Source organism: Nicotiana sylvestris, chromosome 10 (genome assembly GCF_000393655.2).
Source record: "Nicotiana sylvestris chromosome 10, ASM39365v2, whole genome shotgun sequence".
In the NCBI taxonomy this organism is placed as follows: Eukaryota; Viridiplantae; Streptophyta; class Magnoliopsida; order Solanales; family Solanaceae; genus Nicotiana; species Nicotiana sylvestris.
The window spans coordinates 97,461,210-97,486,480 of NC_091066.1; the positions used below are offsets into that span (position 1 = coordinate 97,461,210).

Below are 25,271 nucleotides of genomic sequence, written 5' to 3' on the forward strand. Positions count from 1 at the left end.
GCGAAACTAGCAAAATATACGTAAATTTGGGGATATGAATTTTTCTTTATGCCTCGTTATCAAACTTGTGTAATGACGAGATCATGCAAAATGAAGGAAGAGCTTAGCCTTAAAATACATAGAGTAGGAAAAGATTCGTATGATGTTCTTGGAAAAAGTTACACCATACTTCTTTAGAACCGCAAAATTTCTCCGTTGCTAAAATACTAAAAATATTCGTTCGACTGTTGAAGATTTACGCTGCTTTATAATAATCACGCTACATAATACATAACATCTGATATTTGGAGTGATGTTTTGAGAATGGGGGAACATCTGATCTTTGGAGTGATGTTTTGAGAATGAGGGTTGAAGGAATTAACGTTTGGGTCTAGTTTGGTTGAAAGACTTTTGGTTAGGCTTTCTTGGAAATGAAAGATTTGTTATTTGATGACAACTTAGCAAGAAATGACTTAGTCATTCCTTTAAAATATGGCTAGTTGCTACGTGGGGATGAGGGTGGGATATTTAATCTTTATCTGCTTATTAAGTAATTAGGTAATGTCCGTTACCCGATAATTAACTAATTACCCACATAATTAAAAATTATCCCAAATTACTTAAAATTCTACTTATTTTAAATATACTTTATACATCATACTACCATGGTCATATGGTACCTTGCATCGTACTAGTCCATAAGTGTTGGGTATTATTACTCGACCCGTAGTTTATCCCAATTTGACAACCTTCAACGAAACTCATTTTGTTTAATTCGTGTACCCTTTCCTTCACGACACTTACTTATTGCTTGGTAATAATAGCATAAATATGCTAACATCAAGGTAATCTCATCCCCGAGTCTACGTCAATTAACTGAAGCCGAAACCTTAACGTACGAAAAACGCGAGGTGTAACAGTATTACTCGGGAGAGAGTGCATTGGTAGTTGTTGAACAACATCACTCCTAACATATATGAGGGATCAATACGGAAGGTTTAAAGGTGGGATTGGAGATAACGAAACCTTGGTGCGATCCGAGTGAGCCGTACTTAATGCCAGCTAGCGTAATTCAGGAGAATATGTCTAGTAAATTGTGGTAAATACTTGGGAGAGAATTACGACACTCAGAGCGCTCATGATCGGTAGAAAATACTTAGGCGAAATTATAGAAGACGTAGCGGGAAGGATTCCGACAACTGAGAAATCATAAATCTAGACCTCCTTAATCTTTCTCCAACCCGTAGTATCTTTAGTTGTTAATCTACAAATTTAATTTGTTAGTTAATTAGATACAAGAATATTAATATTTATAATTTAGGAATTGTTCGAGCTTATCTTCTTAGTCATAGTCAACAACTGTAGCTAAGCCTTAGTACTCTGTGGGATTCGATTCCGGACTTGTAAACCAGACTATATTTGCAACAATCACTTAGTCCTTATTATAAGTCATAGTTGGGCGTGATCAGGCTGGTGTGGGATCGCACGTGCGATACATTTTTATGCAGAAGCGGGCTCATGCGAACATTTAATATAAACATATTTACCGTATATACAAGTTGAATCTTTCTTTCTACCATACTATATCTATTAAAATACTACTGATTCTAGTCCACTCATTTCATTTAAGACATGAAATTAGAATCTTTTTTATTTTATTTCGTCGATCACGGACAAATTGACTAATTGTTATTTACAAATTATAATGAACGTTGTTGTACAAAATTTATGTGAAAATTGAAGTTTGCTTAGAGCCCATTTGGATTAGGCGAATTTAAGTATCTTTTAAGTCCCAAGTACTTAAAAGCACTTTTCAAGTGGTGGAGTTTAATTTATAAATAGCAGTTACGTGTTTGGATAAGACTGCTAAAGCTTAAAATAAGCAGTTGATATGTTTGTTAAAATATACTGATAAGCATTTTTTTATTTATTAAAATGACTAAAATACTTTAAAGTTGTTAACAATAAAAAGAGTAGATTATTGTAACATTTTATTTTTAAATTGCTGCAAATACAAATTAATTAATGTCTCAATTCGCTTTACGTTAAAATCGATTAGTTAAGATTATTTTAAACTATAAACATAAGAAATAACATAAAATAAGTAATAATTTTACTAAAGTTTGCAAGTAAATGTTCGTAATAATAGCTACATGACATACTAAAAAACTTAATTAGGTGTATAACCACATTGATAGCTCTTTATGCAATCTGTAAGCAAGAATTCAGAAGAGGAGATTGGTTTATTATTTATATACCTACTCACGCTCAAATTTGAACTGTTTGATTATTAACAATTAAATATTTAAATAATAATATCAATTGTAAAAAAAGAGAGAAATAGTTGGGTAATATTTCAGGTAACCATCACATTGAGTGGACGGCAAAAGAATGGAATCTACATAGTTGACATTTGACAGGAGGAAGAAAGAAAATCGGGAGGGAAGGACAGTTTAGAGATAATAATAAAATTATAAGGGTAATAAGGTAAATGTAAAATTTCAAGTGCTTTTTAAGCCAAATACTTATGGTTTGTTTTAAGTTGTTTTGGCTTAAAAATACTTGGATTAAAAGCTGTTTTGATATTAGCCAAAGCTGAAACAAGCTCAAAAATGCTTTTAAACTGATTTGACTTTAAGCCAATCCAAACACCCTTTTAAACTTGAAACCAAATGACTCCTTAGTGCTATAAAAACAATTAAGAGCTTCCAATTTCTCAAATCGAAAACAGAACCAAAGAAAAAGAAGAGAAAAGTTAGGACCAAAGGCATTTTTGGTAATTACGTAGAAAAACAGTGGCAGATTATGTTCTCTTATCATGGTTATAAGGCATCTCCAACCTTGCCCCCTCCCCCATAATGGGGGAAATTTTTTGGGGAATTTAGCTCCAACCCTCCCCCATTTTTGTCCCCAAAATGGGGGATGAATAGTGTTCCCTCAAATATGGGGTACACTATTCATCTCCCCCGTTACTATTCATCAATTTTTTTTTATTTTATTATTTAATCTTTTAATTTATCTCTTTATATATACCTAATTATATTTATGTAATATCTTTATAATATTAATATTATATCTTAACTTTGATGTATAATTTTGATAAATAAATTTTCGTGCATTTATTAATTATAAGTTAATTTTATTGTAGAATTGTTTTAATTATGGAAATTATAAATTAATAAAAATAAAAGATGGAATTTGTTTAATGGAAATTAACAAATGAAATTGAAATGAAAGATAATAATATAATATAGAAGAGAGAGAAGAATATAAAAAAGTTTGGGAAAAAAATAGGGGAATGGTTGGAGTAAGTTGTCGACCAAAAATGGGGTAAAAGTTGGAGATGCCCTAAGTAACCCTCAGGGATTCGTTAATTCTTTTTAAACTAGGTTAGAAGTTTTATTTTATGTCTCATACAACTTGCTCCATTTTATCTCACAAATTTGTGGACTCAATCTCACACTTTTGGGTTGCCTCATACAATTAATGTTAGGTGTATAAGACACAAAATAAAATTTTAAGGGTTACTCTGCGGCACAACAAAGTAGCCTCTAACATGGCTGTCGGGTATTTGTCACTCACCGAACTCTTTCTAACGAGCATGGCTTCGTTCTGATTGAAGTTTTTTATTTATTTATAATTTAAATATTGTCCCATTTTTTTTGCAGCAAAAACAAGAGGATTTCCAAGGGAAAGAAGGGAGGAAAAAAGAAGGCGTACGTATTATTATTATTATTTTCTTTTGTTATTTGCATTCTGCTAATTTCTTTATAGTAATGTGGGTTTTTTTAATTTTTTTTTGGTAGGGCGGATCCGTTCGCTAAGAAGGATTGGTATGACGTTAAAGCACCTTCAGTATTTGACATAAAAAATGTTGGCAAAACTCTTGTCACTAGAACACAGGGTACTAAGGTATGTATTTTTATTATCCTTGTAGCTTATGTGTTCTATTTTTGTTTTGAAGAATGGTTAATTAGCGAAATGTTAGTCTTCACTAAATTGAAATAGAAATGTAATATACTTTATTATTTTTCTTCTTTTACCTTGTATCTTTGTAGCTGAACTATTACTGTTATAGAAGAATTTTGCTGATCAAATACATTATTTGAGTTACTCATTCAATTGTTGAAATAAAATAGTTAGCTGGTTCATTCCCAATTGGCTCTCAGGTACAGAACTTGGAGAACCATAGCCTGCACCTCTCAGTTCCCACTTTAGATACCCAGTATCAGGGTCCATAGTCGTGACGCCCACTCGGGAAAATAGAAAGCTTGATTAGATAGTCCGATGCATTGGCCACTGATCACGCCCAACTATGCCTTATAAACAAGGACACTGCGGACGTTGCAAATATAACCCGAGTATTACGCCCAGGGTCTAATACATGCTTCAAAAGATAGAAATAATGGTGGTACCAGTCATCAAGTTAAATGTGGAAAAGGGAAAAATTAGCGGAGAGATTTTAACTGCTTGATGAAAAGACATAGTATAGTTTATGACAACACGAGTAACCAAAGAAACTCATCAAATATTGTCCTAGGTCACATCTTGATATGTGTGGACACCTCAACTAAAATAATGCTAAATCTAGAAGAGCAACACCATATTCGAACAACATTAGGGATATCCAGAAAGAACAAGTCTAAGCTCCAACAACCTCAGTTTCTCCCTCAGTAACTGTTTCCCTAATACATGCTTCAAAAGATAGAAATAATTCTGGTTATCAAGGATACAATCCGTTGTGTTAAGCCATTGGATGAAAATTGGTTTTAGTTTTATGTTTTCTTCTTATGTTACATTTTAGCCTATGGCATTAAGAATAACTTTTTTGTAAGGATTTTCTTAAAAAAACAAAATTGCTAATATTAATTAAGAAAAAGAGGGTAATATTAGAGAGGTCAAATTGGTCAAACTGTAATTCTTTTGCATTAGTGATAAATAGTTTAAAATAATTATTATAAATTAATAAAACAAGCGGATAGGGAAGCATAATCGCAAACTATAAGGAAAGTTAATCCTATAAAGCCAATTATGAACGAAATTCTACTTTGTTTGTTTGAATTATGTAGAAGTTAATAAAATTTAGGATTATAAAATTGGTTAAGAATTCAGTTTATTAAATCCTTCTTCATTTGAATTAGTAGGAAACCAATAAATAAATAAATTAGTTAAGAAATTAAGGGAAGGAATAAACGGCACATGAACATACTATGAAGTAAGGAATACAAGGTGCGTTTGGTATAACGGAAAATGTTTTCCAAGAAAATGTTTTCTTGGAAAACAAGTAGTAATCTTATTCATTTTCCGGTGTTTGGTATGCAAATTAAGGAAAATGACTTCTCAAGAGTATTCATAAATAATTTAGATATAACAAATATGAGGCTATAAACTTTCAAACCAACAACCTTCTGAACCCACAAATTTCATAAACTTTCGAAACCTTGAAATTTTGAACCCGTAAACTTCCAAACACATAAACCTCCGAACTCATAACTTTGGAACTTGTAAATTTTTGAACCTTTAAACCGATAAATAAAAAAATAAAAACTGAAAAATATAATTAAATAATATTTTTTCTCAGGGGCGGGGAGGGGAGGGGAGGGAGGGGGGGGGGGGTGCAAAAAAAAAAAAATTTGAAATTGCAAAAAAAAAGTAATTTTTTTTTGTGTGGAGTGTGGGGGGGAGGTGAGGGGGTGAGTGATGCAGAAAAACGAAAAAACAGAAATTTGAAATTGCAAAAAATAAGTAATTTTTTTTTTGTGTGGAGTGTGGGGGGGAGGTGAGGGGGGTGAGTGATGCAGAAAAACGAAAAAACAGAAATTTGAAATTACAAAAAAAAGGTAAATAATTTTTTTTTTTGCGCGAGGGGGGTTGGGCGTGGGGGTGGGGTGGATGGGTAGTAGGGTGGGTGGTAACGGAAAAACTGAAATTTATAAAAAAAAAAAAAAGCCTTTTTTGAAGAGAGGGGGTGTGGTGGATTGGTGAGGGTGGGGAAGGTTGAGAAAGAGTTTTGGAAAAATTTCTCTTCTTTTGATAAGGAGGAAATGAGAAAAATGAGTTCATAAGAACAATGTTTTCCAAAACATTTAAGCCAACTAAACATAGGAAAATTGGAAAATATCCCACAGTGTTTGATGCCCAGTATAGGTTATATTACTACATAAGGATCCCCACAGTAGGCTGCCAAGTTGGTCTTACATAAGCCTAAAACAAAATAAAAATGGAGTAATGATAAGTTGTTTAAGGTGATAATATTAGAAGCCACCTCAAAAGTTGGAAGATCAGTAACAAGCCCCTCAGCAATACCTGTACCTGCAACGTTTGTTTACCTATCGTTATTAACGTTTAGTTGCCTACCAAATGATATTTTTCGCCTAATTTCATATGAGATTCAATCATCAAGTTGAACTTTCTTGTTATACAATTGGGTATTTTATGAATTGCAAATCATATTGTATACACCATGCCAACCTCCAAAAGAGCAGCATGAGGGATATTCAATGCAACTGGATGCTCTCGGCAGTTCTTGTCCAGAAATACATACGCCATGACAAGAAATTGTTTCATATAATTCGAGCCCTTGCGAACTGTTAAATGTGATTGGCCAATGAAATAAGCAGTGCCACTTTCCCTGGCATCAACAAGTTCTTGGAGTTCTTTCCTTAGCGATGGATTCATTTTAGGACTACTTGGAGGCAACATGAATCGAACTTTCTTCTTTTTCGCACTGGCTGCTGGTGATGGATCGAGCAATGGGCTTCTTTGAGTTTCAATATCTGCCACAGATACAGCAGTTTCACAGTGTTCAGATCCTGCAGGCACTGCAATCAGTACATTTCCTTCAGTTACTTGGCTTCCCAAAAGGATCATCCTGCCCTCTGGTGAAGTGAATGTTTCATGATCTCCATCCTCTCGGGCAATGAATTCGCCTATTGAGCTAATAATCTGATCCTCGAAATCATCAGTATCCCTTACATTGTCACGATATCCATATCGAACAATGCAACGATAGATTTTATATTCCTTATGGCCGATCCTGCCAATGAGATATCGTCCATTTTGGGAAACATGTGGCACTGGCACAGACTTGAAGGACACAAAGATCAGCACCTCATGAAATGCAGGAAGGTTGGTAATGAAGTGGGAGAAGAAAGCAGGGATTCCTGCTACAATATCGGTATAAATGAACCCAATGCCTGGCACTCTAGAAACTCCAAGGCCAGGGCTAAGGTCTGTCAGCCAATCGACCGCCACCTTGTTCTCTACGTCAAATTTATACTTTTTTACAGTACCATAGTGCCAAGAGATCATGATTATCATGAAAATTGATGATAAAACAAGAAGGCACCAAGCTCCCTTGAAAAAGTTCAAGAAACATGAGGAAAGGTATACGGCCTCAATGGAACCGAAGAATAACAAAAAGAATGCAGACAGAAACAGAGTCTTCTCCCACTGTAGTGCTATTACAAGTGACATAAGGCAAGTTGTCACTAGCATTCCACAAATAATGGCTAGACCTGAGAGAAAATTAATAAAAAATATCATGAAAGATTATGACGAGTGCATAAATCTCTACTTTGCACAGAAGCCCCCATTCTTAACAAAGCGAAATTGCTGTAGCAGTCATGTAATTAATTACCTTTGCTACATGTTTACTTCAGAAATGAGAATAGAATTGAGATCATTGTATGAAGGCATACCTGTAGCATTGCCTAGAGCGGATATGTCACGGAAACCAATCAAGATTGCCAGGCTAAGGACCATGAGTATCCAGTTTGAATCAGGAATATAAACCTGTCCATGTATCTTATCTGATGTGTGGATGACTTTTACTCTGGGGAAACAACCAAGTGCTTGGCACTGGTTTATGATGGAAAAACTTGCCGTAATGGTTGCTTGGCTACCCACGAGGGAAGCAAAAAGGGACAGAACGGTGAAGATATGCTGAAGGCCAACTGAGATTTCCATGCATAAAATTGAGGATTAGACATTTGTAACAGCATAAAGGCATTGCCATGACAGCTAGAAAACAGTTAATCAAACTTACTAGAAGGCAGAGATTCACTAAGATGAGCAACATCATCTGAAGTTCCTAAGTGGTGGGAAACGAAAGCTGCTTGACCAGCATAACACAAAACAAGGGCTGGATATATCAAAAAGACAAAAGTGACCTGCGAACAAGGCATCGTGTGAAAACTTTATCTCCTCTGTCATGCAACAACTGTGATGTAAGAATTTCATACTTACCTTGATGGATCTCTTTGAAAAATGACCTAAATCGGCAAACATTGCCTCTGAACCTGAAGAATAGCAGGACTTATATATCAATAGACTTTTATTTCTTGGAGTTAGGTAACCACGGAAATGATTGGAAAAGCTTGGACATCCAATGCAAGCGAAATACAGTAGTCTGTGGATATAACTAACCCGCTATGCATAAGACAATGCTGCTTAGAAGTTTCCAACTTGTGATGTCTATTTTCTTAACAAACCTAAACATGTATGTTGGAGATATCGCACTAAGGATTTTGGGACAGCAGATGATATTGTACAGACCCATGCCACTGATAAACATGAGCCATATAATGACAATTGGAGCAAAGATGAAGCTGATTCTGTTGGTCCCATACCGTTGCAACATGAAAAGGGAAACCAAGATGGCACATGCTGCAGGAACTGGTAAATCTGAAATGACATTTCAAGATATTGGATGCAGTGTCATAAAAGGACATACCAGCCTTAGTATAAAACAAAATAGACAATATTCAACATTTAACACTTGGAACTTCCTATTTAACATGGAAGCTTAAAAGTAACCACACTTACATTTCATTAAATACTTGTCAACCGAGTCTCTTGTGTTCTCTGAAGAGTTAACTGATTAGATTGCCATAAAAAAGTTTCAGTCCTAAACCCTGAATATTGATTAAAAATCATAAAAGCAAACATAAAGTCTTTATGCTGACTATAATCCAATTCTTACACTGATATACCAATTTTGATAATGAACGTCTGAGAGTTGATGTTGCCGATAAAACTAAAATAACAACAGAAAAGAAAAACACAGTTAGGCAAGCTTGTGTCTCATCATGTTAAATTAGGAGGTCATCTGCAAACCAACCCAACCACTCTCAAGTAAATGAAGACGATAGTGTTATACCTAACCTGAAATAGCAGGCGTAAAAACTCCATCACAGATTATCATACAAGAACCAAGCAAAGCCAAAAACAACAGCAAGTAATGGCTGCTTTTGTGTTTTTCAATTACCCTTCTAGCCCTTGAGTCCACTTTCATCTTAGAAGCAGTTCCTTCCTCGTGATGCATAATCTCAGTAGCACTTTTATCACTTGGAAGCAGCCCTACCTTGGCATGCCTACAAAGTAGGGAATACAACGCGAATGTACCACCTGCAAGTATCAATTAGCTTTCAGAGATATAACTAATTATCGTACGAAGATGGCAACGAGTTCAATAGCAAGATGGCTTTATCTTCTTCCTCGATTTTCACTCCGAGGTTGGCAAGCTGTGTGATTAGTCCGTTAAACACATTTAAATGTGACAAAAAATTCGTACCTTCACTCATGTGTAGGGCGTATAACTGCTTCTTCAGGTACAATTTATTTGTCAGCGTTTTGGACATGTATAGGCTTTCCAACCTTGTCCAAATTCCACGTGCAGTGTCTTCATCAATGATGTTATTTACCACATCATCTGATAAGTGCAACCTAATTGCACTAGCAGCTCTTTCATCCAAGTCAGCCCAATCCTCAGCTTTCATGGTATCAGGCTTTTTGGAATCAACATCTAGAACCTTGTGTAATCCTTGTTGGATGAGCAGATCTCTCATCCTTCTTTGCCATGTTGAGAAACCGTTATCTCCGTTGAATTTTGCTACCTCGTACTTTACTCCGGACATTTTTATTTTTCACCAAGTATAGTACTACCGACAGTGAATAGTATTTCAGTGAACGAGCAGAACCTGTGCTCTGATACCAGTTGTTGGGAATAAACCCCTTACCAAAATAATATTCACGGTAATAAAGCGGAATAATAATGTAGCACCGAGATACGGTAATTAACAAGAATAAAAGAGTAACAATGACACCAAAATTTTTACGTGGAAAACCCTTCTGAATAAGGGAAAAAAAACCACGACCCCGAGAGGAGCAACTGATATCACTATAGTAAGGAATTTTACAACTTTGTAGGTCGGAGGTAAATACTCCAAAGACCACTACAACACTCAAAAGAAATAACCCTCTTTTGATATTCCCACCTCACTACAATATCGCTCACTCTCTATTTTCCTCACAGACTATTTTCTTATACCTTGTCTGTGAAACCTTACTCTTTCTTTCTCTCTTTGTTGGTGTGTAGAAATGAGAGTTGAAGCTCTCCTTTTATAGCCAAAGCTTCACCCTCTAAAGCCTACAATATTTGACAATTTACACACACTTTTCACAATTCAACAAAGTTGGCTACCAAACCAAAGAAATTCAACAAGGTTGGCTACCAAACCAAACTAATTCAACAAGGTTGGCTACCAACCAAACCAAGTCAACAAGGTTGGCTACCAAACCAAAGAAAACTCTTATTAGGCACATGCCTAATACTTCTTCAATGAGATGGACATCATCAATCTCCCCCTCCAGTCTCATTCATCTAGAGGAGGTAGCACTGTCTTCTAGTTTGAGTGCATGCCGACAAGTTCTTTGCATAGCTCGAACTTGTTCCTTGGTACCACCTTGGTCAGCATATCTGCGGGATTCTCACTTGTAGAAATCTTCAAGACTTTTAGAGATTCATCATCTACCATTTCTCGAATCCAATGATATCTCACATCAATGTGTTTGGTCCTTGCATGGTACATAGAGTTCTTGCTAAGGTCTATTGCACTTTGACTGTCACAATAGACGACATACTCCTTCTGATGCAATCCAAGCTCTTGAAGGAATCGCTTGAGCCATATCATCTCCTTGCCAGTTTCTGTAGCGGCAATGTACTCTGCTTCAGTTGTTGAAAGTGCAACGCACTTCTGCAACTTAGACTGCCATGATATAGCTCCCCCTGAAAATGTAAATAAATATCCAGTAGTAGATTTTCTGTTGTCAATGTCACCTGCCATATCAGCATCTGTATAGCCCTTCAAGATTGGATCAGATCCTCCAAAGCACAAACAATCTCCCGTGGTACCTCTCAGGTACCTGAGTATCCACTTGACTGCTTCCCAATGTTCCTTTCCAGGATTTTCAAGAAACCTGCTGACAACACCAACTGCGTGAGCAATATCAGGTCTAGTACATACCATTGCATACATCAAGCTTCCGACTGCTGAAGCATAAGGAACTTTAGCCATGTTCCCTTTCTCCTCCACTGTTGTAGGACACATCTTCTTACTCAACTTTAGATGACCAGCAAGAGGTGTGCTGACTGGCTTAGCATTCTTCATGTTGAAGCGTTCTAGTACACGTTCAATGTACTTCTCCTGAGATAGCCACAACTTTCTACTTGTTCTCTCTCGAACTATCTTCATCCCTAGAATTTGTTGTGCTGGGCCCAAGTCCTTCATATCAAATGACTTGGACAGATCTCCTTTCAACTTTGCTATCAACCCCTTGTCTTTTCCTACAATTAACATGTCATCCACATACAACAACAATATAATAAAGTTATTCTCAGAAAATCTTTTGAAGTATACACATGGATCAGAATAGGTCTTTAGGTATGTTTGACTTTTCATGAATGAATCAAACTTCATGTACCACTGCCTTGGTGCCTGCTTCAATCCATAAAGACTCTTATTCAATTTGCACACCATGTGTTTCTTTCCAGCTACTTCAAATCCTTCTGGTTGCTCCATATAAATCTCCTCTTCCAAATCTCCATGAAGAAATGCAGTTTTCACATCCAACTGCTCCACTTCAAGATCTAGGCTAGCTGCTAAGCTCAAAATTGTTCGAATAGAAGTCATTTTAACAACGGGGGAGAAAATTTCGTCAAAATCAATACCTTTCTTCTGTTCGAAGCCTTTAACCACCAATCGAGCTTTGTATCTGACCAGCTTGCCATCTCCATCTTTCTTGAGTTTAAAGACCCATTTGCATTTGAGTGGTCTTTTACCCTTTGGAAGTTCAACCAGCTTGTATGTGCCATTTTTCTGGAGAGATTCCATCTCTTCTTGCATAGCTTTCATCCACTGGTTCTTTTCTGGATGGGACAACACCTCCTTAAGACTTTCTGGCTCCCCCTCATCACTGATGAGGACATACTCTGTGGAAGGGTACCTGCGTGACTCTACCCTTGGCCTCTCTGATCTCCTCAGAGGTTGAGGTTGTTCTTCTCCCTGAGTGGGGTGCTCCACTTCCTCGACACCTTCATCAAGTTGCTCCCCCTGCTCAATAACCTCACCAGGTTGCTCCCCCTGCTCGGCAACCTCGTCGGTCGTACTTTCTGCACTTGTGGGATTGTTAGAAGTAGAAGGAATAGTAACAAAGTTAGGAATTATACCATTCTTCGCCTTTTCTGACATATCAGCAGCAGTTCCAACTTCACTTTCTCGGAAGACTACATCTCTACTTCTGATGACCTTCTTCTTTACAAGGATCCCACAGTCTGTACCCGAACTCTTCATCTCCATATCCGATAAATATGCAGGGAATAGATTTATCATCCAGCTTTGTTCTCTGCTCTTTTGGTACATGTGCAAAAGCTCTGCAACCGAACACCTTCAGATGCGAGTAGGACACCTCCTTGTTGGTCCAGACTCTCTCTGGGATTTCAAACGCCAACGGAACTGATGGACTCCTATTGATCAGGTAACAGGCTGTCTGAACTGCTTCACCCCAGAATGACTTAGGCAGTTTAGCCATTCTGAGCATGCTTCTCACCTTCTCCACAATGGTGCGGTTCATCCTCTCGGCTACGCCATTGTGCTGTGGGGTTCCAGGAACTGTCTTTTCATGTCTGATCCCATGACTTGAACAATACTCTTCAAATTCCCTTGAAGTGTACTCACCTCCATTGTCACTTCGGAGACGCTTTAGCTTTCGACCCGTCTCCCTTTCTACTAGAGCATGAAACTTCTGGAAAACTTGAAACACCTGATCTTTGGTTTTCAAAATATAAACCCATAATTTTCGTGAAGCATCATCAATAAAAGTAACAAAATATTTGTTACCGCCCATTGATTCAATTTCCATTGGGCCGCAAACATCAGAATATACTAAATCAAGTATATTCAATTTTCTTTCAGACGATGTCTGAAATGAGACTCTATGCTGCTTACCAAATAAACAGTAGTCACAAGGTTTTACCGTTGTACCTTTGGCATAAGAAATGAGTGATTTCTTGGCAAGAATCTGCAATCCCTTCTCGCTCATATGACCCATTCTTTTGTGCCACAAATCTACAGAAATCTCATCTTGTGCCGCGTTCAATTCACCTTGGCATATTTCTGCATTTGTCCTGTACAACGTGCCACGAGCAACTCCCTTTGCAATCACCAATGATCCCTTAGTGAGTCTCCACTTTTGATTTGCAAAATAGCTCTCGTATCCATCTCGGTCTAAAGCAATTCCCGAGATCAAGTTCATCCGTAAATCAGGTACATGCCGCACATCCTTTAGAACCAATGTGCATCCGACATTTGTCTTGATACAAATGTCACCAATCCCCGCAATCTTTGAGTAACTTGTGTTACCCATTTTCACTGTGCCGAAATCACCTGCTACATATCTGCAAAAAAGATCTCTTACCGGTGTGGCATGGTGAGATGCCGCTGTGTCAACCACCCATTCCGACTCTGAACCTGACAGGTGCATGCATTCCTCTTCCTCATTTATAAAGAGGACAACATTATCATTATTTTGCACCATGGCGGCTGTGTTGTCGTCATTCTTCTGGCCACTGGTTTCACCTTTGCCCTTCCTTGGATTTGGGCAATCTCTTTTGAAGTGACCTGGTTGATTACAGTTGTAGCAATTTCTGACTCTTGATTTGGATCGGTTCTTTGACTTCCCACGAGCTCCGGATCTACCATAGTTGTTCGAACTCCTTTGATAACTCCTGCCTCTACCTTCTGTGATGAGAGTCTGTCCTTGATTTTCAGGCTTCTTTCTCATCTTCTCATTGAGTAGAAGAGCCGATGTGACATCTTTCAACTCAATAGTAGTCTTACCGTGCAGGATGGTTGTTGCCAAGTTATCGTACGAAGATGGCAACGAGTTCAATAGCAAGATGGCTTTATCTTCTTCCTCGATTTTCACTCCGAGGTTGGCAAGCTGTGTGATTAGTCCGTTAAACACATTTAAATGTGACAAAAAATTCGTACCTTCACTCATGTGTAGGGCGTATAACTGCTTCTTCAGGTACAATTTATTTGTCAGCGTTTTGGACATGTATAGGCTTTCCAACCTTGTCCAAATTCCTCGTGCAGTGTCTTCATCAATGATGTTATTTACCACATCATCTGATAAGTGCAACCTAATTGCACTAGCAGCTCTTTCATCCAAGTCAGCCCAATCCTCAGCTTTCATGGTATCAGGCTTTTTGGAATCAACATCTAGAACCTTGTGTAATCCTTGTTGGATGAGCAGATCTCTCATCCTTCTTTGCCATGTTGAGAAACCGTTATCTCCGTTGAATTTTGCTACCTCGTACTTTACTCCGGACATTTTTATTTTTTCACCAAGTATAGTACTACCGACAGTGAATAGTATTTCAGTGAACGAGCAGAACCCGTGCTCTGATACCAGTTGTTGGGAATAAACCCCTTACCAAAATAATATTCACGGTAATAAAGCGGAATAATAATGTAGCACCGAGATACGGTAATTAACAAGAATAAAAGAGTAACAATGACACCAAAATTTTTACGTGGAAAACCCTTCTGAATAAGGGAAAAAAAACCACGACCCCGAGAGGAGCAACTGATATCACTATAGTAAGGAATTTTACAACTTTGTAGGTCGGAGGTAAATACTCCAAAGACCACTACAACACTCAAAAGAAATAACCCTCTTTTGATATTCCCACCTCACTACAATATCGCTCACTCTCTATTTTCCTCACAGACTATTTTCTTATACCTTGTCTGTGAAACCTTACTCTTTCTTTCTCTCTTTGTTGGTGTGTAGAAATGAGAGTTGAAGCTCTCCTTTTATAGCCAAAGCTTCACCCTCTAAAGCCTACAATATTTGACAATTTACACACACTTTTCACAATTCAACAAAGTTGGCTACCAAACCAAAGAAATTCAACAAGGTTGGCTACCAAACCAAACTAATTCAACAAGGTTGGCTACCAACCAAACCAAGTCAACAAGGTTGGCTACCAAACCAAAGAAAACTCTTATTAGGCACATGCCTAATACTTCTTCAATGAGATGGACATCATCAAAAGCAAGACTGCTAAATTGGACTGATACTCATAAATTCTCCACATTTATAAAGAATTCGGACAGCAAGTTGCAATTCTCATTAATCAGTGCAATTAATGGTACAAAAATATTGGGAACAGAGCACGATGAGGTTATAAATTGCACCAAATGACAGAACTCATCCTTATTACCAAACACTTGTCTTTACGAACTAATTCTCTTCCCTCAAACAGAATTAAATGGGCTGAAAAAAGGGTTGCAGCAAACAAACCTTACTCCCATAAAGGATGGACACAGAGCTGAGTGAAGGATCCATAGCTTGAGAAAGAACAAAGCAGAATCTTGACAAAATTTAACTTGAAAATATCATTCTCAAATGGCGAACAAGAATGAAAACGATGGAGTAGGTGTTGAGAGACGTTATAAACGAAGTTGAAAGATGTAAGAGTGTTGAGCAAAAAGGCGGAGTAGGATTCTTTTTTACAAGTGACTGACTAGATTACAAAATGTGCACGCTTGTCATGTGCCTAAGATCTTCTTTATAGTTAGAAAAAAGAATTTTTAGAACAAGGTAATTTAATGCTTGAATGATGCCATATCACATTTCATTTGTCGAAGCGGCAAGGAACCGTGAATTCTTTAGTGTTATTTGTATATGCATATATGTGTTTCAAGTTGAGAAGAAAAATTTCTCTGAGAAGTGAACTTACTAAAATTTTATTTTTAAATATATATATATATATATATATATATATATATTACTACTATTTAGAAACGGCACTTTAGGTGTACAAACGTTGTTCGGACTTTACGAACACAGTTCGGACGTACGTTTGGGATTTCAAATATCTTTTCTACTATTTAGAAACAGCAACTTTAGGTCAGACTTACATTTGGGATTTCAAATAGCGTAAATGTAAATAGATAATTCTGCATGTCTTCTAAGAGGGACACGTGGGCCAATTACGTTTAGCAAATCATGTGTACTACACTTACATTTATTTAATAACTATAATCAATAGCAGTATTTGTGTCTCATTCACTGCATAGAAGACCATCTTTGTCTGTGAGTATCTCAACTCTCTTCTACTTTTTTCTGTTCTTTAATCTTTGAAATTGTGAAATTGTTTGATTCATGAGTAGCTGGTTGCTTATGGCGTTATCTATTGCACTTGTAAATTTCTGTTAGATTTTACTTCATTCTCCTTCTTTCTTTCTTGCACTCATTTTTTGGTGATATGATTTTTGATAGATCTGATTTGGTTTTCATATTTTGGAATTTTTCTGTTGAATCTTTTACATGCAGGTTAGTAATTTGTATATCTTTTGTTAGTAGTCTTCAAAAGTGGAATTAGGACACAATTCCTCTGCAATTAATTCTTCTCCAAACCATACCACTTACTGAATCACCTATTCTTTTATTTTCTCTTTTACTTTTTTCTCTTACACTTCACCTGAAGACCAGGCCTTCCATGGCAGTCTAATCTAGCCTCTCAAGCTCTTTTATTTATAGATGTATGTGTTCTTATTGTTGGGGGGGGGGGTATCCCCTTTCCTCTCTAATTTTTCATCTATCCAATTCGATTTTTTGGATTTGATTTGTCACGGTTTTCTCTACTTCAGTTTTGTTTGTATTTGATTTTTCTGATCATTTCTCCATTGCAAGTTTGTCATTTCCTTAAAGAAAGGATCCTGATGCCTTTTTTTTTGGTCTCCTGATTTTGCTTGCTATTAATCTTCCATTGGATATAATTTTTCCCTTCTTTTTAACAATTTCTTGCTAGATTTTTACATGCATGTCCGGAATCTTTTAATTACATGTTTGGAATACTAAGTCTTATGAAGAGAGTGTACTGGACGGTCTAATAAGCGTCATTTTGTCGCAGAACACCACTGAAGCTAACTCTCAAAGGCCTTTTGCTTCCCTCAAATCCTCTTATCCAGCTTGGGAATCTGTAAGTTTTTTTCACATTGAGTTTATTTAGTTCAATTTCTTCATACATTCTTGGTTTATGATGGCTAAGGCTTTGATTAACCAAAGATTGTATTTTTATTTTGAGTTTTTAAGGGTAAATCTTCCTCTGATTAAACTCTTCTAAGTGACATACACTCAATTAAACTGTTATCAGAATGTAATAAGCCCCTTTTTTCCGCAGCTTCTCTAAATGTACTGCAACATTTCCCATTCACTTTAAGATCTTCATATGATTTGGGTCCTCTTACGTTCATTAGAAGTAATCTAAGATAATATCTTTCTCCTTCTGTCAGATGACATGTTACAATACGTCCAATAGCTGGACGTTGTTTTCGATGTGACCACATTTTGTCAGTTGATGACCACACAAAATATTCAGGAAACTCTTTATACAGTAAATTGAGATTTATAGCATCTTTGTTAGTCCTGTTCATTGTAAAAAATTCAGTTAACATTGTTTTGTTAACCATTGGATTGTTTATTATTTGATTCACACTTTGGTTACTTTTGAAAGACATAAATTGTTGTCACTTTGGTTACTTTTGAAAGACATAAATTCTTGTCCTTCAAAATGTAGCTGAAGGTGGCAAACAGTTGGAGCCATTTCACTTATGGAAAATCTAAACAAACGCCATGCGGCCTCGGGTGGGGAAACCCATCTTGCGGATTGGTATTCTTTAATTTCATTTATTTCTATATTTGTATCATTACCATGCACAGAAAAAGCAATTTTGTCATGTCCTTTACAAATATATTTATAAATATATTTGACAACTTTTATATCAGAACATATTTCAACATTGATATGACAATTGAACTTACAGAGTAAATATGGATTGTATGGAACAACCCAAGAATTATCAATTTTGCGTCCTTTAACTTCGACTTCGACTGGTGTTATTTTTCGTCTTCGGTAAAGTGGATATGAGTTTTTTTCCCTTTGTTGTTTGTTCAACAATTTCTTTTGGATATTTAAACTTACATTTTCCCTTCTTTTCCATGCAAGAATTTGTAGGATTTAAATAGCCACAAGGTCCATGAATCATGTGTTTAATTACAAGTTTATATAGATCAGGGTCTGTGTTGCGATCAGGTAATTCAGCACGAACAATTTTATCATAAGCTTGTGGAGTGAGTAATTTGTATCTATCTTTGAGTATAATAAGGAAATGAGCATGTGGAAGACCGCGTTTCTGAAACACGATAGTATACATAAAAGTTGCAACCTTTCCAAAAATATTCTTTTTCTGAATATCTGCTTTAAGTTCTTCTACTTTTGCTCTAAATACTCTACTTATTAAATCGGGTCTATTTTGGATCTCATCTGTTGGCAATAAATGTTCTTGTATTTCAGGCCAAGAAGGATTGCAAGTCATTGTTAAAAATATGTCGGGCTTTCCAAAACGTTGTACCAATGCAATAACATCCATATATCTTCGACGCATGTCTCTTGGACCTCCTATAAAACTACCAGAAAGAAATGTTTTTTTTCCAATATTTGAAGCATCTCTTTCTCCTTGTCTTAAAAGATCAATAATCCCTTGTAGTACTTCAACTCTAAATAAATCTTGATTAAATAAAATAAAATCTAATCTTTGTATCTCAAGTTTTATATATTGGTTAACAATTTACCGTTGAAATACCCTTCCAGAATGTAAAGTTTCATTCGATTCATTGCCTCTTATTTGAATTTTGTAACAATAATATTCACGGCAAGAAACCGTTTCTCTTTTCTTTTTTCCTTTTGATAAAACTTCAGATTCCATATCAAGCAGCCCATCGATTGAAGTCATGTTCCTTATACTTGGCAGTTGTTCACATTCACAGTATACTTGGTAATTTGAATAATTATATGTTTTTTTAATTTTTTTAATACCACAATGCCATCCATTTTGACCATATGGGAATAACAATGGGTATTGTAAAGGATAAAACTTCAGATTCCATATCAAGCAGCCCATCGATTGAAGTCATGTTCCTTATACTTGGCAGTTGTTCACATTCACAGTATACTTGGTAATTTGAATAATTATATGTTTTTTTTTAATTTTTTTAATACAACAATGCCATCCATTTTGACCATATGGGAATAACAATGGGTATTGTAATGGATCATAACATCCATAATAATAATTTACCAACTGGCTTCTATTGTTGTGAGTGTATATTCGAATATGTGGTGTGGAAATTCTGTCATTTGTTTGGTCTTCTATCCATATTGCACCAACTTCAGATGCAGTTGGTAAATTATATGTTCGTTGGTCTAAGCTAGAATTTGATTTAAGTGCAATGTAAAATTCAGATAAATTTGGAACATCTCTTAATGATCTCAGAAAAGCGGAATAAAGATTGACCTTTAGTATATCCATGAGTCTCTTGAGATAACTGTTTCATTAATTTTATCCGATAAGGCCATTTGATTTGTTAGCTCATTTTCATTGTCGTAGAAATATAACTGTAAATTTTTTCCTGTTGCTCTTGAAGGTACCAAATCATCGATAAAGTGGTACATTTGTCTCTGAACTCTAAATGTATAGATGCCACGGTTTTTTTTTGCTAATTCTCTATCATAATTTACTCCAAGTGAAGCAAATGCAAACATATTATTGTAAGTTCTACTGTAAGTGCGAAAATGTCTAGATTCTTCAGTGTCACCTAAAAACAAATTTCGTAACTCTTCAGGCATTTGATGTGAGATCAATTTAATTGATCCATTATCACAACAGAAAGTTGGTGGTTCATATTGAAACCGTTTTGCTCCACAAAATTTACAATTTGGAATTTTCGTTAAATGTATGTAACTTTTTGGCATTAGATTATCATTTTGTAAATTGACTTCTAAATTTTTTCTACCTGTACATGGTAAATAACAATTATGTCACATATAGAAGTATTAATATATAAATTATTACTTTAGTAGATAGATACATACCTCTCTTTGAAGTAACTTTGGAAGTTAAAAGTGTTTTCTGCAGCATCATCATCATATGTACCTGATGTTGATCCTGGTGTTGGAATAGCCAATGTTTACATATGATTAAATAATTAGAAAAGTAATATTGTTGGAATATTTAAAGTAATATTTATGGACTGACCTATTTCAAAGATAGAGAAATAATCAAGTATACGTTTTCCTTTGTTCGAAGCAAGTAACGTATTTGTAGCTACAGAAACGTGACCTATATGCGAAATAACTTCAATGAGAGTAGATTAATTTAAACATGTATGTATGACAAAAATTATAATTTATACAAAAATATTTCATAAAAGGAAGATATCAATACAATTTACTAACCTTCTTGAAGGTGCGACAAAGGATTGGTAATTGTAAGACCGCTTCGCTTTTGAGGTCGGATATCAACTTCCAGAGATGAGACTGTATTACTTGAATGTTGAAGGACTCTTTGTTTTTTCAATTCAGCTCTTTTATCTCGCAATTGGGACAAAAATAATTGTTTTCTCTCAGGTGACATTTGCTCATATCTAGTATGACGACGCAAATTTCTATCAGCAATTCGTTCTTCCGCATTCCTTTTAGCTTTTTGAGGTAAATTGACATTATTTATGTTTCCAGATGTTCCTGCTAGTAGATTAATTTAAACATCTAAGTTTACTTATAGATACCCACAAGACATCATTTGTATGAACAACTATCATAATTTATATAGAAATATTTCGTAAACGAAAGATAACAATACAATTTACTAACCTTCTTGAAGGTGTAACGAAGGATTGGTAATTGTAAGAGCGCTTCCCTTTTGATGTCTGCAATCAACTTCCAGAGATGAGACTGTAGTACTTGAATGTTGAAGGAGTCTTTGTTTTATCGATTCAGCTCTTTTGTCTCGTAGTTGGGACAAAAACCATTGTTTTCTCTCAGGTGACATTTGTGCATATCTAGTACGACGACATAAATTTCTATCAGGAATTCGTTCTTCCGCATTCCTTTTAGTCTTCTGATGTAAATTTACATTATTTATGTCTCCAGATGTTCCTGCTTAGAATAGTTTATGCTTTTGTTAAATTAATACTATAGAATAGTATAATCTGAAATTCACACATTATGTCAAATATTTAAGTTAACGCAAAGTTAGAAGAAGGGTAAAATACTGTAAGAAATAGACAAATGAGAACAAATCCAAATTATAAGAAAGTCTATAGACACTACAATTAGAGAATTTGCACAAGATATTATTCGTATAAACAAATATTATAATTTATACAGAAATATTTCAGAAAAGGAAGATAAAAATACGGTTTACTAACCTTCTTGGAGGTGTAATGAAGGATTGGAAATTGTAAGAGCACTTTGCTTTCGAGGTTGGCTATCAACTTCGACAGATGAGACTATTATATTACTTGACTGTTGAAGGAGTGTTTGTTTTTTCGATTCAGCTCTTTTATCTCGTAGTTGGGACAAAAATAATTGTTTTCTTTCGGGTGACATTTGTGCATATCTAGTACGACGGCGCAAATTTCTATCAGCAATTCGTTCTTCCGCATTCCTTTTAGCCTTCTGATGTAAATTCAGAGTATCTATGTTTCTAGACATTCCTGCGTACAATAGTTTATACCTTTGTTAAACTAATACTATAGAATACTATAATCTGAAAATTATACAGTATATCGAATATTTTAGTTGACGCAAAGTTAGAAAAAATAGTAAAATACTCCAGGAGAAAGACAAATGAGAACAAATGGTATACATTTGAGACATATTTCTTTAACACAGCTCCAAATGGTAGTGATATGTTGTTGAGTGGTAATGTCTAGGAGAAGTAAATAGTGTACCTTCTGAGTTGTTGACTGATGAATTAGAATGTTGTTGTAAACCTGTTGAAATCAAGCATATGAAACATATTAGAAGTGCATAGTGCGGCAGTAGTAAAAGTCATTATATGAACTTGATCCTGTACAAAAGTACATCATTTACCATATATGTTATGCATCGATAAAGTTGTAGTTATAACTACGTAAAGTAATCTCAATACTCAATTACCGGGTAATTTGGAGATAGTATAATTAGGCACATTGTGATTAAAAATGTTTTGTGTATGAAGTGCAATTAAGTGATTTTTGCAGTAACAAATATGCTATTAGAAATGGAGACTAAATTGGTCTTCATTCACCAAAAAAAGACTAAATACACAACCAAACATATTGTCATTTACCTTATAACGTCATCCTTTGATTGCGATTTGCGTGGTATACTTCTCTGCTCACTAACCTTTCATTACCTCACTTAAAAATAAGAGTACAAAAGTAATTCACCTTTATTTATGCTGGGAACTACTTTCGTAGGTAATAAAAAACTATGTAGTGAACCAGTAAAAATACACAGATGATACAACTTTTAACCGACGAATTCATTTAAAAATATAGTCTTGGTATATGTAGCTTCAACTTCAACTACAGAAAAAGCACAAAGGTCTTAGCAGAAAAATAGCCAATCAAAATTGAAAGGAAAAATCATCAGCATATTGAGCTTAACAATTAAGGAATAACACAACTACAACAATACAAAAATTAAAATTCAGGTCTTAAAGAAATCGAATTAGTACACCAGTTTTAATAGCACAACAGCTTTTTTGGCATCCCAGGCGGCACTTCTTGGGCCTGAACTTGTGGGCGCTAAGGATAGAAAAAAGGGTCATTCTCAGAGACAGAGAGAGAGAGAGATGGCGAAATAATGGTATAATTAGATGTATTTAAATTTGTCAATTAGACTCAGAGACACACTCATCCATAAATATAAAAATTAACACACTTTTTAAGTTTTTTCCTCCGACTGAATCTGCAAAGAAAACGATAATTCTAGAATTTTGTATATCATATCAAACCAATTAGTATAATTTTTATTGCATGACTTAGTAGTAAGCAAAACTTTTTAGCTCTAAAATGTAGTAATATTTATGGAACTTACAACTGAGAAATTTAGCAGTTTAAAAAGAAATCCTCGGTTCAGGTGCATGCATGTATAACACTGGCAAATATACAAAGCAAGAGGGGGGGGGGGGCGGGAAAGCCCGAACGAACTCATGGAAAGAACACTGCAGTAGAAGCAACCAAACTAAAGTAAAATCAGACTATAAGGACAAACAATCAGCAAGAAATAGAGAACCTGGGTGGGGTTATTTGTCAGAAAGAATCCGTTTTTACTCCTTAACAGGCTATGCCGATAGTATCCTCAGATTTAGTAGCTTCTAGAAATAGTGAGGACTGAAGAAAGGACGCAGAGCAGTTCGTAGAAGCAACAATGGAGCAACCAATTCAAACTGCAATTAGAGCAGAAATTGATTGCTGCCAGATTCAGCAGAAGCAGAGAAGTTGGTTCGTTTTTAACGGAAGAAGTAGCAGCTTCTGGAAACAATGGGTCTCAAATATAAATGAAGGAACAAATTCAATTACCAATAAACCCTCAAGGGAAAGCTTTTTAGTAAACCTAGAGAGGGGCAAAATAGACAAAGAGCAGCTAGGCAAAGGTGTATTTAAGCACATTAATTATGTTGAACATAAGAGGAGAAAAAAGCAATTGTTTAAATTCCTTTTACACTGGCCAACGTTCAGGTGAAAATCCAACTGATCTTATTTTAGTTTGAAAGTAAGCTCCTCTCACAAAATAACACTTGATAAAATAATTTGACTCGATTTGAAAGCAAAATAGCAGTTGCTAATAATACCCATCGCAGTTAAACTTGATGCGCTCACAGATCATATTATTTTAAGTGATGATAGGCAAAGGAGGTGATGACATTACATAAAAATTGTGGACAATTCAGCAACATACACCGCAGAACTGTACCATGCCTTGAGAACTTAATTAATGGTATGAAGGTTTTCTTGGGAGTTCTTCTTTTACTTAATTTAGCAGGCAACAGTTGTTGAAATTGGCAAAATGTTTGTCCCACATCGGTGGGAAAACAAAAGTTGGGGGATTTTCCCCCTATAAAAGAAGGCTTAATATTTATGATTTAAACACACCTCTCATTTGCCTTCTCATCTGTTTAAGGCATTTGTATCTTCTCTCTTTAGTATTATTTCACTTGTATTTTTGGAGTGAAATAAAATATTGGTTGTGTCCGAGGAGTAGGCAAAATTAGCCGAACCTCGTAAATTCTGGTGTTCCCTTTATTGTTGTTTTATTGTCTTATTTATTATTTGGTGGCTGTCATAATTTTTGGTATAGTAGTTGTGACTTATTCACACTATATACATTTGGCTTCCGCAACAATTGGTATCAGAGCCAAGGTACTGTCTAAGTATGCTCTGTGGTTGCAGCATAGTCTGATCTTCCACATCAGAAAAGATTTATCTTGGTAACTGAGTCAAGGTTCTGTCTGAGTATGCTCTGTGGTTGCAGCTTAGTCTGATCTTCCACACCAGAAAGGAAATAATCTTGATTTGTGTCGTCAGCTATTAAATAATATTTGTGTCAAAGATGGGAGACAATAAACAAGAAGAATCTACATCAAGTGTCAACAATACGTCATCATTGACATCTTCGCTTATGACAAGAATTGTGTCAAATGCGAAATTTGCGGTAGAAATATTTGACGGGTCCGGACATTTTAGGATGTGGCAAGGCGAGGTTCTAGATGTCCTTTTTCAACAAGGGCTAGATCTTGCTATTGAAGAAAAGAGACCAGATGCTATTGGAGAAGAAGATTGGAGAATTATCAATCGTGTTGCTTGCGGTACCATTCGATCCTACCTTGCTAGAGAGCAGAAATATCCATACACAAAGGAAACTTCTGCAAGTAGATTATGGAAAGCACTGGAGGATAAATTTTTGAAGAAAAACAGTCAAAATAAATTGTACATGAAGAAGAGACTGTTTCACTTCACCTATGTTCCTGGTACCACGATGAATGAACATATCACCAGTTTCAATAAGTTGGTCACAAATTTGCAAAATATGGATACAACTTATGATGATGGTG

The 25,271-nt window shown here is 35.7% G+C and overlaps 3 protein-coding genes across 18 annotated transcripts; 1 reads left to right on the top strand and 2 right to left on the bottom strand.

Annotated features, from left to right (window-relative positions):
* The first annotated feature begins 3,319 nt into the window (after positions 1–3,319).
* On the top strand, positions 3,320–21,332 carry LOC104218193 (small ribosomal subunit protein eS1-like). 9 transcript variants are annotated; one of them, XR_011403226.1, is made up of 7 exons: positions 3,320–3,368; positions 3,473–3,546; positions 3,648–3,695; positions 3,786–3,891; positions 17,243–17,311; positions 20,798–20,878; positions 21,051–21,135. XR_011403226.1 is itself a non-coding variant. In XM_070160802.1 (7 exons), the coding sequence occupies exons 2-7, from the start codon at positions 3,536–3,538 to the stop codon at positions 18,752–18,754; spliced, it is 396 nt and encodes a 131-aa protein (XP_070016903.1). In that variant the 5' UTR covers positions 3,320–3,368; positions 3,473–3,535; the 3' UTR covers positions 18,755–19,005. The 9 variants fall into 9 exon arrangements, 5 of the variants coding, with proteins under 5 accessions (XP_070016903.1, XP_070016904.1, XP_070016902.1 ...); XR_011403225.1 differs by lacking the exons at positions 20,798–20,878; positions 21,051–21,135 and adding exons at positions 17,909–18,424; positions 18,686–19,005; XM_070160802.1 differs by lacking the exons at positions 20,798–20,878; positions 21,051–21,135 and adding exons at positions 17,909–18,001; positions 18,686–19,005.
* On the bottom strand, positions 6,215–9,407 carry LOC104248642 (potassium transporter 10-like). Of its 2 annotated transcripts, none has more exons than XM_070160293.1 (8): positions 9,145–9,407; positions 8,963–9,016; positions 8,806–8,856; positions 8,407–8,664; positions 8,227–8,279; positions 8,027–8,150; positions 7,680–7,934; positions 6,215–7,496 (listed from the first exon to the last, which is right to left on the bottom strand). In XM_070160293.1, exons 1-8 carry the CDS (start codon positions 9,302–9,304, stop codon positions 6,427–6,429), a joined length of 2,025 nt encoding a protein of 674 aa, XP_070016394.1. In that variant the 5' UTR covers positions 9,305–9,407; the 3' UTR covers positions 6,215–6,426. The 2 variants fall into 2 exon arrangements, with proteins under 2 accessions (XP_070016394.1, XP_070016395.1); XM_070160294.1 differs by having other exon boundaries at positions 9,140–9,228.
* LOC104218194 (uncharacterized) lies at positions 20,149–23,663 on the bottom strand. Of its 7 annotated transcripts, none has more exons than XM_070160798.1 (8): positions 23,453–23,663; positions 22,503–22,572; positions 22,123–22,164; positions 21,598–21,885; positions 21,041–21,325; positions 20,627–20,914; positions 20,427–20,510; positions 20,149–20,336 (listed from the first exon to the last, which is right to left on the bottom strand). In XM_070160798.1, exons 4-8 carry the CDS (start codon positions 21,881–21,883, stop codon positions 20,245–20,247), a joined length of 1,035 nt encoding a protein of 344 aa, XP_070016899.1. In that variant the 5' UTR covers positions 21,884–21,885; positions 22,123–22,164; positions 22,503–22,572; positions 23,453–23,663; the 3' UTR covers positions 20,149–20,244. The 7 variants fall into 7 exon arrangements, with proteins under 7 accessions (XP_070016899.1, XP_070016897.1, XP_070016896.1 ...); XM_070160796.1 differs by having other exon boundaries at positions 22,503–22,740; XM_070160795.1 differs by having other exon boundaries at positions 22,503–22,962.
* Between the last annotated feature and the right edge of the window lie 1,608 nt (positions 23,664–25,271).